This window comes from Saccopteryx bilineata, chromosome 2, assembly GCF_036850765.1.
Source record: "Saccopteryx bilineata isolate mSacBil1 chromosome 2, mSacBil1_pri_phased_curated, whole genome shotgun sequence".
In the NCBI taxonomy this organism is placed as follows: Eukaryota; Metazoa; Chordata; class Mammalia; order Chiroptera; family Emballonuridae; genus Saccopteryx; species Saccopteryx bilineata.
In genome coordinates this window covers 363,338,835-363,352,681 of record NC_089491.1, presented here as the reverse complement: position 1 = coordinate 363,352,681, position 13,847 = coordinate 363,338,835, and the positions used below count along the sequence as shown (strand labels likewise).

The 13,847-nt window shown below is 54.6% G+C and overlaps 1 protein-coding gene across 17 annotated transcripts in view; it reads right to left on the bottom strand.

Annotated features, from left to right (window-relative positions):
- MYO18A (myosin XVIIIA) overlaps positions 1 to 13,847 on the bottom strand; it is a 98,047-nt gene that overhangs the window by 46,481 nt on the left and 37,719 nt on the right. For 8 of the 17 annotated variants that reach the window (XM_066263171.1, XM_066263172.1, XM_066263158.1 and 5 more), the window contains exons 3-7: positions 3,237 to 3,380; positions 1,212 to 1,299; positions 912 to 1,018; positions 613 to 789; positions 67 to 280 (exon numbers count right to left, since the gene is read on the bottom strand). In XM_066263171.1, coding sequence (XP_066119268.1) covers positions 67 to 280; positions 613 to 789; positions 912 to 1,018; positions 1,212 to 1,299; positions 3,237 to 3,380 — 730 coding nt within the window. Of the gene's footprint in view, positions 1 to 66; positions 281 to 612; positions 790 to 911; positions 1,019 to 1,211; positions 1,300 to 3,236; positions 3,381 to 4,801; positions 4,880 to 7,069; positions 7,739 to 10,190; positions 10,253 to 12,564; positions 12,707 to 13,847 lie in introns of those variants that run through there. The other 9 variants (XM_066263176.1, XM_066263177.1, XM_066263165.1 and 6 more) reach the window with 4 other exon arrangements.

Sequence of the window (13,847 nt, the reverse complement as noted above, 5' to 3'; positions counted from 1 at the left end):
AGGAGGGGCCTCCACGCTGCCCTCTCTCCCCAGCTCATTCTCAGTTTCTCATTGTCCCTGCCTCACCAGAAAACACCTTGTTCCCACTAGTGCCTGCGATGGTGGCCAGGTATTGCACCAGATGCTGGCAGCTGGTGGTCTTGCCGCTGCCACTACTGCCCAGGAGGATGATGGACTGGTCTTGACGGCTCATCAGCATTGCCCTGTATGCAGTCTGGGCCACAGCATAGATGTGGGGGGCCATGTCCTCCCGCCGACACCCCTTGAACATGTGCATCACCTTGGGCAGGAGAGGGATGGGGAGAATAGATAGGCTCTTAGCTGGTCCCACTCAGTCACCCCTCACTCCCAAAATCCGTATCTCTTTGGGCCTTTCACACCAGGGTAGTGGATGGATTCTGAGGCTAAGGCCATGCGTGGAAATGCAGATATCACCAAGTTCTGTCTTTATCCCTTTAAATGACTCCCCTTCCCAACGCCAACTGTGAGAAAGGACAGGAGCCCAGTGGGATGCCAAGGGGAGGGGGCAGAGCCAGAAAAGGTGGGGACGACGAGGTCGGTAGTGGGTAGGTGGGACCACGAGGCAACTTGCTAGCTTAGGGGGCATCGCACCTTCTCAGAGTACACAGCGGGGGCCCCACGGGGGCTGAGGACAAGCAGGCTGGGGCCGGCATACGTGTGCAGCAGGCTAGCGCCATAGCGCTGGCGCAGAGTGTGCAGGACGCTGGACTCATTGAGGTACACCAGTGAGGCCAGATCTTCTACACGGTCACAGGAGGGAGCATTCGCCTGTGTGGCAGGAACAGGACAGGCAGGAGGGCACTGAAGAAGCAGAACCCGTCTGCACTGCCGGCAGAGAGGCCTGCCCTGCTCAGCCCACCTCCTGTGCCCTCCACCAGCCTCCTGCCAACCTTCTCTACGTCATCCTCGTCCACATCCAGGATGGCTCCATCGTGGTCTAGCTTCACGCGCACCTTGCCCTCGGGTAAGCTGAGCTCCTGGGATTTGAGCTGACTGGCTGCAGAGTGGGGCAGACAGACATGGGCCTGGGAAGCCTTTGCTACCCTCTTTGGGCCATTATAGTCCTGCCTGCACCCCACTGTCTCACCAGCCTCTCCTCGCTCACCACCCAGCCCTCACCAGACGGAGAAGGCACACCAGCCCTGAAGCCCAAGAGGCCAGACACCTGCCCTTGGGCTCCCCAGACTCACCCAGTGAGAAGCCGTCCTTATGGACCAGCCACACCTTCTCCGTCTCATGCCAAGCCTCCTCAGCTGCAATCTGTTCGTCTGTCTTCACCTGTCAGAGGGAGGGGAAGAAGAAATAGTCAGACCCTGTTCTGGAAAATAGATGAGGACAGCAGGAGAGAGGAGATGCTTGAGGTGAAGGACTTTCTGGTGAGCCAATGGGTGAGGGGGACAGTTGGGTGGCAGACTCAGAACAAGGACATCAGAGGAGTCAGAGAAAAAAAGATGGGGAGGCCAGGAGGCTGCAGTGGTCCTAATGAGTCCTGAGGACAGAGACACAGAGCTAGACCATGCCACCTCGAGGGTCTGGCAGGACACTGGCACAGGGAGCATGTACCCAGGAAAGCACATCAGCAGGTTCTACCTTCAGCTGCCCTTTCCCCACCTCCCTGTGAGGCCTGTGCGACTGGATCCTCAGCCCACGCCTGCACCCTGGGCCGCAGCTACTGTGACCTTCCAGGTCTAGCCTCTCCTTCATCCTCACAGGCCCTCCATCACCAAGCAGGGCAAGGGCGTTTCCTCTAGACCAGCGGAGAGTGTCTACAGAGGACTCTTCAGTTCAAAACGGTACGTAGGGCCCAAGTCCTAGTCTCGGCCTGGCTTTCCCCTCCAAGGGACGCTCCACTGGGCGGGGGGCAGTGCCCAGATGCACATGCCAGCCTCCCCGCTCCGACACCGTGCCTCTTCAGAAGGCAGCGGGTACGCAGACCTATGTGGACATGCTAAGGCCATACCAGGGCATGACCAGAGATATGGGGGGGGGGGCAGCACTGCTCTGCCAAACACAGAAAGAGACTTGTATGTATGTCACACAGGTATGTATCAGAATGGGTATAGAGGGGCGGGGAGCCCCTGGAGGCCAAAAGTGGTCACCAATCAGAAAGAAGCATTGGCAGACAAACCAGCCTGGCACTGCATGTGAAGCCTTGGGCGGGGCACAAGTGGTGCCAGGGGGAGCCGAGCAAACAGGAGACAAGTCCATTCGGCTCCTTTTGTTGGATGTGGGTCTCAGGGCAGCAGGTCATTCAGTGACCTTGCTGGGAGGATAGTCACCTCCCATGGCAGGGAGCAGCCATCAGGGTGGCCCCCAATTCTCTGAGGAACAACTGTCTCCTAGAGCCCCCCACCCTCGTGAGACCGGGGGAGTGTATGCTGCTTTGTGATACTGACCCCGTGAGGGATCGAGAAGGACAAGAACACATAATAGAAGGAGGCATTTTCTTTGTCATATTTCTTAGAGCTGAAAGAAAGAGATCTGGGTTCTACTGCCAGGTTGGTTCCGGCTTCAGAGGGCTCTCCCCTCACTGACGGCCCCTCCCAGCTCCAGAGTGAGAAGGCTGGACTGCACCAGGGGGCCCCAGACTCTGGCGATCACAACCAGTAAAATTACCCTTCAATTAGGAGGCTCACTATGGGGTGTCAATATTTTTAATTGTTAAGTGAAAATATATAGAAAAAAGGCTAGTTCGTTATATTTGAAGAAATGTAACTTTAAAAAACAAAATTATATAGTATGTGTTTTCTTTTAAATCACATGAGACAGGTAAAACATTTGTCTTGAATGGGCATGACCAATGGGTCAGGAGTTTGATGCATAAGGTGACATCAAAGGGTCATTGCCTATAATTAACTCCTTTAGAGCTAATCGTAAGGTGGGTTTCCCACCTTGGCCAGCAGGTGGAGACAGAGGATGCTGCATCTTTAGGCTTGGGCTGGGGGCTGGGGTGGTGGTAAGGATTCAGCCTCTGCAGCTTTCTCTACCCAGTCTGAGCAGAACTGAAACAGCTAGAAACCAAAACTCTGGCCAGGCCCTTGGGCTTCAGTGGCTAAGAACCATGTGCCACAGAGGCCAAACCTGACTGGTGACACTCGGTCTAAACATTCCCCAAGGGCCTAACACAGAGATGCCCAATCTCAAACTCCTAGGACTGCTTCCTGGGAGGATCCCACCAGATAACAGGCGGAGACCAGAAGGGAAAGAGGCCTTACACTCCAGCATGAGGCCCGAGCGCAGACGCCAGCCCAGGTACAGGCCAGGGGTGGCAGGTGGTCACTGGAGAAAGTGGAGGGCTCCTCAGAGGAACAGGAACACCCTACCTGGCTGTGGGCAGGAGAGGCGGCCTCAGGGTCCAGCTACCAGCAGCAAGCAAAGAAGAAAGAAGAAGAAGGGTGAAGACAAGCAGACCATCGGCATGTCCCCTTCCACAAGAACCCTGGGCCCAGTGGGCGGGCACTCTCAGGCAGCCCAAGGTAAAGGGTATAGAGAGGAGTTGCTTAGCACCAGGAAGGGGTTGCTGGCCTGCAGGTGAACTAAGCCCAGTCGAGGATAGGCTACCCGTGTTTTTCAACCATCAATCCATGGACCGGTCTGCCAGAAACTTTGTGCTGGTCCATGAAAGAGTTAGCCACCCTGATGTCGTGTGAAGATTAAAGGCCCAAAGATCTTACTTGAATTCGCTTATTATGCTCAAGGTGATTTCTGCCTTGGCTGTTCCCAAAATAATTCTCCTTATTTTCACTGGTCCTCAAGTATAAAAAGGTTGAAAATCACTGGACTAGACCATGAAGGAGAGGCCTAGCTCGGTGAAGAGACACTGGTTACCAAGGCCTGCTTCCTGGGAGGACCTACCAGGAGACGCCACCGTGGCCAGTCTCTTTTAGGCTGGCCGTCTAGTTCATTCTGAATCAGGCTCCTCTTCTGTGTGCCCCCAGGCCAGGCCAGCTCACCACACCCAGGGCTTTGTTCCCCTGGGAACCCCTTGCCTTATCTCCCGGGCATTTTCCAGCCTAGCTTCCCTGTGGCCATCAGACCACAGGACAGGGCTGCCCCTGGTCTCCAAACACACATCCCTGGTGCCACTCCCCCCCTGCCAAAGGTTGCCCTTCACAGATGTCATCCCTGTACCTCTCATACAATAAGACCACCAGTAGCCCCAAGTCTAGCACCCCTTCCTCAAACCCCACTGCACCACTGCACCACTCCCCGGCAGGCACACCACCCATGGCAAGTGGAGGCATCATCCCATCCGGGCCCACATGCCAACTGCCCACATATCAAGGCACCTTGACCTCTCTGCCTCGGTCTGGTCACTTAAAGGCCTTTCTGGAGAGGAAGGGGAGTCAGCCAGGTCTTAGACCTTGCCTGTTAGAAATAGACAGGGAGTTAACAGGCCCACCTGTGTCTGAGAGCTAGGGCATCAAAAAAGAGGGGTGTCAAATCCCTGCCTCAACACCCATCAGACCTTGGCACCAATACCTGTTCTCCATGGCAAGAGAGCAGAGCCAGAGAAAGGGGTTGGCTCCCCAGCCAACAGGGGCTCCTCCCACAGGCAGTGGGCTCCCGGGGGAAACAGGCCTCACTGTGCTCAGACCCTCCACAGAGCTCTTCTCTCCTTCCTTGAAGCGGGAAGGCCATTGTGAGGGCCCCCGGGATGCCATGGAGCACTCTTCCGTAAGCAGGTGCCCCTCTGCACACAGACACACACAATCTGGCCACCAGCCTCAGGGAAGTGGAGGGCAGGGACTGGGAAACCACACATGAGAGGTGGCATTACAGAAGCCATGAAGATCCTCTCAAGCCGCTGGTGGGCCTCCTCTGCGGGGGTCAGCCGGACCTCGGGGGCAGCTCCTGCCTAGAAGTTAAACCACTATTAGTCCTGGCCTGGGAAGTGGTGGGGACACAGCATGCCAAACTTCTAGCCCAGGAAGCTACTAGGAGTCAGTGGGTAAGTGAAGTAGGGTCAGGAAGGCAAGCCAGGCACCAATTTAAGTTTTTAAACTATCAGATAAGAAAAAAGAACAGGTGCCTGAGAGTTCTGGGGTTATTTCTTCTCGCCATCTAAACCACATCAGCACTAGGATGGTCCTGCTCTTCCAACCACCCGCTGGCCCCTGCTATCAGCCCAAGTGACAGGTGGCTGAACTCCAAGCAGAGCTCTTCTCAGCCCCCCTGTCCACTCTACTGAGAGGTGGAGGGACAAGGAGCCCGAGGGAAGGCGGCTGGCCCAGGAACAAGCACAGGATGCTCTCAGCTCCTTAGAGGTTTTCTCAGAGACCAACAGTTCGCCTCATATCCTACCCATCAAGCCAAAATGCCCCTGCCAGCTCCTGCGTTCAGGTCACTTCCATGATTCAGAGTGAGCCAGGAGAGGGGGGAAGCTGCAGCCTGCTCCTCCCTAGGTTCTGCAAAACCCACGAAGAATGGAATGGAAGCAAGATGGGTTCTGGAGACAGGACAGGCCTTCAAGCTGAGCCCTGCCCCTCATTCCCTGCCCCTCCTCTTCCAGACAGGAGCATGCAAGAGCACAGAGAAGCAGTGTTGAAACTTGACACCCCTCCTCCCCCATATACATGCACCGGACGAGGCCTCAGAAGGGTCTATAAAACAGGAAAGCTTAAAGAGAACTGGCTTTGGCCCTGGCAGGTTGGCTCAGTGGTAGAGCATCAGCCCAGCAAGTAGAAGTCCCAGGTTGGATTCCTTTTCTGGGCACACAGGAGAAGCGCCCATCTGCTTCCCCACCCTTCCCCCTTCTGCTCCTCTCTCTTTCTCTTCCCCTCCTGCAGTCATGGCTCGATTGGAGCAAGTTGGCCCCGGGTGCTGAGGATGGCTCCATGGCCTCCACCTCAGGTGCTAAGAGCTTGGTTACTGAGCAACAGAGCAATGCCCCAGATGGGCATAGCATTGCCCTCTAGTGGGCTTGCTGGGTGGATCCCGGTAGGGGCGCATGTGACATTCTGTCTCTTTGCCTCCCCTCCTCTCACTGAATAAAAAAAAAGAGAGAGTCTTCAATTCAAGGACCAGCGAAGCAGGCATCATCCAAGGGAAAGGGCTGGGCTGATCGTCCTTGTCCCTCCCCTCTGCCACTCAGCCTCCTGTTTCACCGAGAGGGCACTTTGTGGACAGACAGGACCCAGATACAAAGAAGGCCCGCTGTGACCATTAGTCACCCAGACACAAGGCTCCTTTAGAGTTCTGCTGCCAGAGGGGACAGCTGGCCAGGCCTGAGGTAGTGACGGCAATCATGGTATTAATAACTACTGTTACTAGCATCACTATCAATACTACCATTTATTTATGGAGCACTCACCACATCAGGGACTGGGCTGGGAGCATTCATTACCTGAATCATTTCTAACCTTCACAGAAACTCCGAAATCCAAAAAGCCCCCCAAAACAGAAGATTCTTCTTAACTACATTGGTAGCAAAACCTGACTATTTATAGTCTATCCCTCTGTAGGGTGAACATTCATAGATTTTGCTGTAGAAATATTAATATGTTTGGTTATGGGTCGCTGCTCATTATGTACACTGTATAATATTCTAAATATAAAAACTACTAATTTGCAAAGTACTTCTGGCCCTAAGGGACTGAAGGAACTGAAGACCTGCATGGTCCCCACCTGACAGATGAAGGCTCAGGGATAAGAATCCCTCAGGAAGTGAGTGGCTGGGATGTGAACGACGCAGGCCACCTGACCTCAGAAGTTCTGTCTCCCCACCCTAGCACTGATCTGCTAAGACTCTGGATCTTGATTTGGGGTCTAGAGCCTCAAGCTGACCCCACGTAGCGGAGGCCCAGGCCCTGACTCCCATAGAGCAGCAGCATGCTGGTTAGCAGTCCCATCGCAGAGCCCAGACCACCACACGGGCTCAGGCATTCGGTCAGGAAAGCCATGCAGACCTGCCATCAGCAATGGCCCAGGCCTAGCCTCTCAGTCATGTGGGGTCTGTGAAGGAGCCTTGGGGAAGCGGTTGGGCAGGCGCCTGGCTCTTGAGCGAGAGTGGTGGGGAGCACGGGAGGTTAGTGACACACTCAGGTACCTCCTGCTGCACATCAGGGACCCGTGACTTGGACTGCTGCGATCCAGAGAGGTTTGACTTCGGGCTAGCGGAGCCTGGGTCAGCCAGCTCTTCTGGTGGGGCTGGGGAACACTGCTTCTCTGGGGTTCCAGGCTTGGTTGGGGAGTCCACCACCTCTGGGGAGCCTGGCTCCTGGCTGGAGGGCTTCTCCATCTTCCCAGGAGACTGCCTGCTGCGGGGCCTGTGGTCCTTGCCCCTGCCCCGGGACATCAGGCTCCGCAGGCCCACAGACAGCTCATCCTTGGCCGGCTCCTTCTTTGCTTCAGGCTTAGGTGGAGCAAGGGGCGGAGGGGGTGGCAGCTTGGGACCAGAGGCTGCCTTTTCTCCCTTCTTGCCTCGAGCTGGGTTCTCAGGGGACTTGACCCCTCTGCTCAGAGGTTCCCTGGCACCCCCAGGCTCCTCGCCAGGCAGCACCTTGCTCACCACCTTCTTCACTGCGTTCGCCACTTTCTTCCGGGACAGGCCCGGGGCCTCCTGGCTTGGGTCTTCTGCTGAGGTAGTCCCCAGGCCATTCATGGTGAGTGTGGGCACGGGGCTCTTAGTTCTCGGGGAAGTCTCTGCAGGTACAGGGCTGGTGGGAGGCTGAGGACTCTTAGATGGGCCACTGCCAGCCTTTGAGCTGCCCTCTAGCTACAGTCATAGAGATACAGGTAGATATTAGCATCAGTCCATGTGTCCCTGCCCACCCCACACAGAGGAAGTAAGAGGTGTGGCCTCACGCCTAGCTCTGGAACAGACCTTCCATACATGCACCGAACAACACATAGCTCTAAGAGGCTTTCCATCACTCAGATAGGACAACTGCACCTGAGTGTGATGTCTCTCTCCCACAAAGCACAAGCAGGTCCTGCTATCACCTGTCATCTATTCCCAGGCTTAGCATGCAGCTGTGAGATGCCAGCAGAGTGCCCAGAGGCCCATAAGGTGTCCCAGAGTTACTGGCTTTCTGTCAGGGCAGTAACCAAGCCCCAATCCAGATGAGCCCAGTCTCACATGGCCCAAACACAGCGGAGATGGAGCCTAGAGAGGTCAAACAACCAATTCTTAGCCTCACTCCAGGGCTTCCTGCCTTTGTGGTCCCTCTAGCAGCCAGTTTTCTGGGTGGTCAGACTCAGAGTCTGCTCATCCTGATGAGGACAACAGTCAGGGAGCGAGTCCGTGCCCCAAGATATGCCAAGCCTCCTCCCTCCCCTCTCCTCTGGTCTGCAGCCACTGTCCCGCACCCACCGTCTATTTTTCACCCACATTCTTGAGGGCTGCAGAAACCCAGTGCTGGCCCAGGAAATTCCACCTCAGCCTGCTTGCTATCAGTCTCTGCAGTTTTCCTCCTGCAAACCAAACCTCTCAAGGGCTAGAGACCTCCCGGCTCCCAGAGTATACACATGGAATAATGGGAGGAAGAGGAGGAGGCAGCTATGGCCCACAAAGGGTTAAGCACTCAAGTTACTCTGGCTCCACTCTGCCTAGAGCTGGGGCCCTGGCTCAGCCACCCTCTCATCCTCTGGGCACCCCAGAGCTCCATGGAGCATGCTGGCACACTCCACCTGGTATACCTACCCTTCCCCCAACACTGGTGGAAACTGTCTGTGGACCCAAGGGACTGCCACTGGAAAGGCCATGCTGGCTAATGGCAGGGCAGAGTTTCCTGCAAAGCCAGCCACATGCCTGAGGGGAGCAAGGTCAACTTAGGGGCTCCTTGTTGGTCAGACAAAGCCCTGCCTCTAATGAGCTATGCTTAAGCCCTTGTTCCCCAAAACAATGATCTTGGTTCTACAGTACTCCTGGGCACAGGGCTCTGTGAGGGACCAGCTGCCATCTCTGCAGATGTAGGAAGATGCTCACAGAGCGGGCGGACCTCTGGCTGCCATGTGGAGAGGTTGCCACACATCCTATGCAGAACTGAGCCAAGTGGCCTCAGTACAGGCCTCAGCTGCATTGTGGTCCTGCTGCAGGGTGGGGAGGGGAGGGCTTGAAGGTGCTCTTCCTCAATCTCTGGGACCAAGAGTGCTCAACAGCATGCCAGGGCACTGCGGAGCTGGCTGGTGGCCCTAGCTGCTAGGTCCTACGCCCTCCCCTCCCTCTCTGGCTTTCCTCCCATTCCCTCTAACTGCAGATGATGATGATGATGATGATGATGATGACAATGACAATGATGACGATGAAAGTAACTGCTAACACTTATAAAGTGCTGATTATATGCTAGGCAGTCTTCTAAGCACCTTACATGTAATTTTCACAGAAAATCTGCCCTACTGCAAGACCCCTTCTGCCAATATCTCAAATATATCCTTTTGAAATCACAGGCTGGCCTTGCAGAATTGTTTACAGGCTAGGCAGAAGCCACAATGCCGAGCTAATCAAATCTCCACCCAAGGAAGGGGTGGGGTGGGGGGGACAGGCACCATCTGGGGTAATGAAGTATGGATCTGTTTGGTGACCCAGCTCGGCTCCAGGACTCTGGGCACACCAATGGTTTGTGCTGACAGCAGCCCTCTCCTAACTATACATCTCTAGACCTCACTCTTCTGGAATTCTCCCTTCTCTTGCCTTAAAAGAGTCCAGTTTTATTCGGGGTCTCTATCCAAAGGCTGAATGACTTGGGTAGGGGGTGGCTAGGGGCCCTGGGCAGCTGGGCCTGCCTCCAGGTCATCTTTACCGAGCAGCTGACAGGGTCTTGGGAAGAGACAGCAGCAGCTGCAGTGAAATTCCTCCCTGCCCTTGTCTGGTGCCACACAGAGCGGGATGAAGAGTCCCAACAGCTGCTCATTTGGTGCCCCTGACCTCAGAGTTTGCCCACCTAAGCCTCTCTAGCCCCAAAGGTTCAGGAAACCAGATCTACAGGTAGGAGCTAAAGGGGCTGGGGGGAGTTTAGGGGAGGTCTCCAAAGTGCATGACATTCCCATCTCCTTCACCTGCTCCAGGTTAGCACCACACAGGCTGCCCCTGCTGCCCCTTGACTGGCATTCCCTCTCGCCACCCGCACAGGAAGGGAAACTCTGCCTGCCTGCCTGCTCCATGGAACTGCCCCCCAGGTTGGGCTACGGTGGGCACACCCACGCGCAGGGGGTCTTGGAGAACTTACAGCCCCTTCCTCCTTGCCAGGAGGGCCAGACTTCAGCAGACTTTTGTCCTCCTCTTTCACCTGAGGGAGCAGACAGAGATGTCATTGGCAGGTCAGGGCACAGAAGGCAGGCACCCTTCAGGCCTCTCTCCCTGATGGGCAGAGCCCCTGAGTGTGCAGCAGTACTGCGGACCCGGGCAACATATACTGGGGTCAAAACTGGCCAGTGACAACTTTAAGATTGAAGGGTCTCTGTGGGGTTGAAAGCCATGTACCTTTGCCCTCAGTGACCAGCCAGCCGCGTGGCCCACTGGGGCTTTCTTAAAGAGGTCCACCCGCGAAAAGCAGTGTCATGGCCTTGGTCACAGTGTGGATAGAAAGAATCAGCTAATTCAACTCAGACTAAACTACAAGAGCCATTCCAGCTCAGACAAGAAGTGGTCTGAACAAGGGGCCCCTGATCTAGTGGCCAAGGAGAGGGAATGACCGCGTGCGGGGACCTGCAGAGCCAGCAGAACTCAGTGGAGGTGACTGGGAGGCTCCAGCAGGCTGACTCTGGCTTGCTTCTAGGCTCCAGATGATGTCCCTCAGCACAAGCCCAAGTGCCTTCTCAACCAGATGGCTGAGCTCTGGCTGGAGGCAGAAAGTGGGGCAGAGGCAGGGATTCAGGAGGCCAGATAGCTTCCCAACCTCAGACCCGCAGAACTGCCAACCCTGCAGCTGAGGGAGGAAACCCCAAGGCTAGGGGCGGGGTGTGGAGGAGGAAAAGATGCCTGAGGTCTGGCTGCTCTGGTCAGGGATTTGAGCTCAGCCCAGGGCTAACAGGCCTGAGTCAGAGGAGAGGAGCAGTTAGGAGCCAATGGCCATAATGAATCCGGAAAAAAGAGCAGACAATATGGACGCTCTGAAGGTTCTTTCAGTTTAGAGACTGGGGTGTTCGGAACACATCCTGAGGGGCCAGGCCTCCAGTCTGGGAGGGCCTTCTCCCCTGCTTCTCCGTAGCATCTCTCCCTCCACAAGCTCTGGCAGACCTAGTGGATTTCATTTCTCCTCTTTACTCAGTCACTTAGGACTACAGAAAAAGACAGGTCTGGAACCAGCCGTATCCCACCTCCCTCAGCATGCCTTTCTTTCCCAGCACAAGGCGATAAGAAGGAGTCCTTGATTCCTAACGGAAAAGATCCTTAGGAACTCTTCCAGGGTCAGGTTAATTATCCACCTGGGGAGACTCCATTTGTAACCAGCGTCCACGGCTAATTATGAACTCTAATTAGCAGTGCCTGGGGCACTGACCAGCATGCTGGCCACTGCAGTTTTAAAGCTGCATCTTGCCCGCAGAGCTATTTCCATATGAGCTCAAGCTTCAAAGTTAGTTCATACTGCCACAGAGGGGAAAATGGCAATTCTTTATCAGTGTGGACTCTACTACTTCGGAAACTGGGATTGGAGCAGAGACGGGGAAGGGAGGGGCTGGTGAAGAGGGAATGAAGAGGAGTGGCGGAGTCCAGGCCTGTGCCTGCTGCGGCCACACCGAAGCCCATCCCTCACCACCCCGCCCGCAGAGACCACGCCATGCACTAGCTCGGGGCACCCAGGTTAGAGGGGCAGCAAGTGCTCACCACACAGACACACTCGTCACTGCACGCAGTGCTGTTAGCTCGGGCACAGGCATGGCCCAGATTCCAAGTCCACTTCGCATCCTTTACCAGCTCCAACTCTGCCCTCCTCTCTCCAGTGGCTCGAGCTTGGGACCCCAAGCATCTTACCCAAGTGGCACTGGGGAAACACTAGCTGTCCCACCAAATGTTTGGGACACCAGGCCCAGCTCTGAGCTCAGCTCTGAATTTAGCCTGAGGCTGACTCACCACCCCCTCCCCCACCCAAAGGGCTCTGTCTGTCGTAGGTCATTGCCCAGCTGGGGACAGTGCACAGCACAAAGGCACGCCCAGGTCTGCAGCCTGAACTACCCTCTGGACCAAGGCAGCCAGAAGGCCTTCTCCTACTGGTGAGACCCAGTTCTGAGACCTCAGAGACAAAGCCATTCCCAGTGGTCCCTCCACAGCAGCCCACATTCCCAGGGGCGAGTCAGAGCAGCAGGGGGCATGGGAAGAGTGTGGAAGGGTTAAGGCTGAGGGGCACCAGTGGGACAAAAGGCAGCTCAGCTTACTAGAGGTGGAGCTCAGGGGAGGAGCGTGACTCAGCGCAGGAGCCCATCCAGACAGAAAAGTGAGTTCACTGGCCCCCTGGTCGTTCTCCCCAACCCCCCAAATATGCACACATGCTCCAGTCCATCTCTAGTTTCCAAAGCTTCCTCTCCCACAAGTCAGTCTCCTGCCTGCACACACCATGCCAAGCACATAGGAAAAGCATAAAGGTTTTGAAATCCAACTTTCCTTTTGCTCCCAGAAGGCAAATCTTGATGAAAAAGCCATGGCGCCGAAAGTAGCCTGCACCCTGGGTCAGAGAAGAAATGGGGTGGGCAGGGCCTCTCAGGGGCTCAGAGTCTTCCTAAAGGCCAGGTTCTGCCAGGACAAACGCTGTGAACACAGGGGTGGGGGGGAAGGGGATGGAGCAGAGGGGGAAGGATTACAAAACTCAAAAGGTCAGAGAAGGCGTAAGGATAAAATATCAGAGGAAAGAAAAGGCAAAGTGGGGTACAGAACCTAGAACTTCTTGCCCTTGGAAGCTGTGTGCCCTTAAACAAGCCACTTCACCTCTCTGAGTCTCTCTGGACTAGTCTAGATAATGGCTAAAGTCCTCTCTGGATCTAGAGGCACTCAAGCCCTTAATTCAGTGAACCAAAGCTGCGGCCTGTGATCTGGGAGGGGATTAAGGAAGCTGCTTCAGGACTCTGACAACTTTGCCTTTTACCTGCAACAAACCATTACCTGCTGGGGCAAGAGGCCCGGAGAACTTAAAGCCACTCCATTCATGGCTTAGAAACTGGAGCCTGTCCCCTTGAAAATCAACAGGCAGAATCTGCCTCAGCCCAAGGAGAGACTTCATCCAAAGAAGCCATTCAGTTCAGTGGCATTCAAGAACTGGTTTCATTCTTAGGACTACTTACTTATAATGAATTAGCAGCAAAAAAAATCATAGAATTTTTTTGTTTTCAATGAGTTATTTTTAATTTGCTTTGTTGACTTTTCTATTTTATTACCCAGTTCATATGCTAGAGATTTGAAGTTTGTTTAATTAACAAATTTGTTCTTTGACCTCCTGCTCTGTAAGAACATCAGGCCACTCATACCAGGGCCTAGTCATGCCTTATGAATACCACTCTGAACACAAACGTGGGGTTCTTCTCAAAGGAAGCTCTCTCTGTGGCCTCTGTACAGAATTGCCTCGACATTTCTCCTTTTTTCCTTATCACTAGATTTTAACTAAGATTTGCTTAGGATCCAGAATAACCTGTCTTTATCCAATAGAGAACAGGTAAGGAACTCAGCCCCAAGGATGGTGGCAATGTCTCCCCCGTAGACACCCCCAGAGCTGGGAACCAATGGCTCCGTGGAACAAAGGTACCTGGGAGCCAAGGCCTCTCTTCCTGACCTGTTTCCTCTCTAGAAAATTCAACCATTTTCTACAATGATATTAATTACTGAATATGGAACACCTACAGTGAGATGGACTTTGTATATGTATTTGACATATATTTTTTAATCTAAATCTTACAAC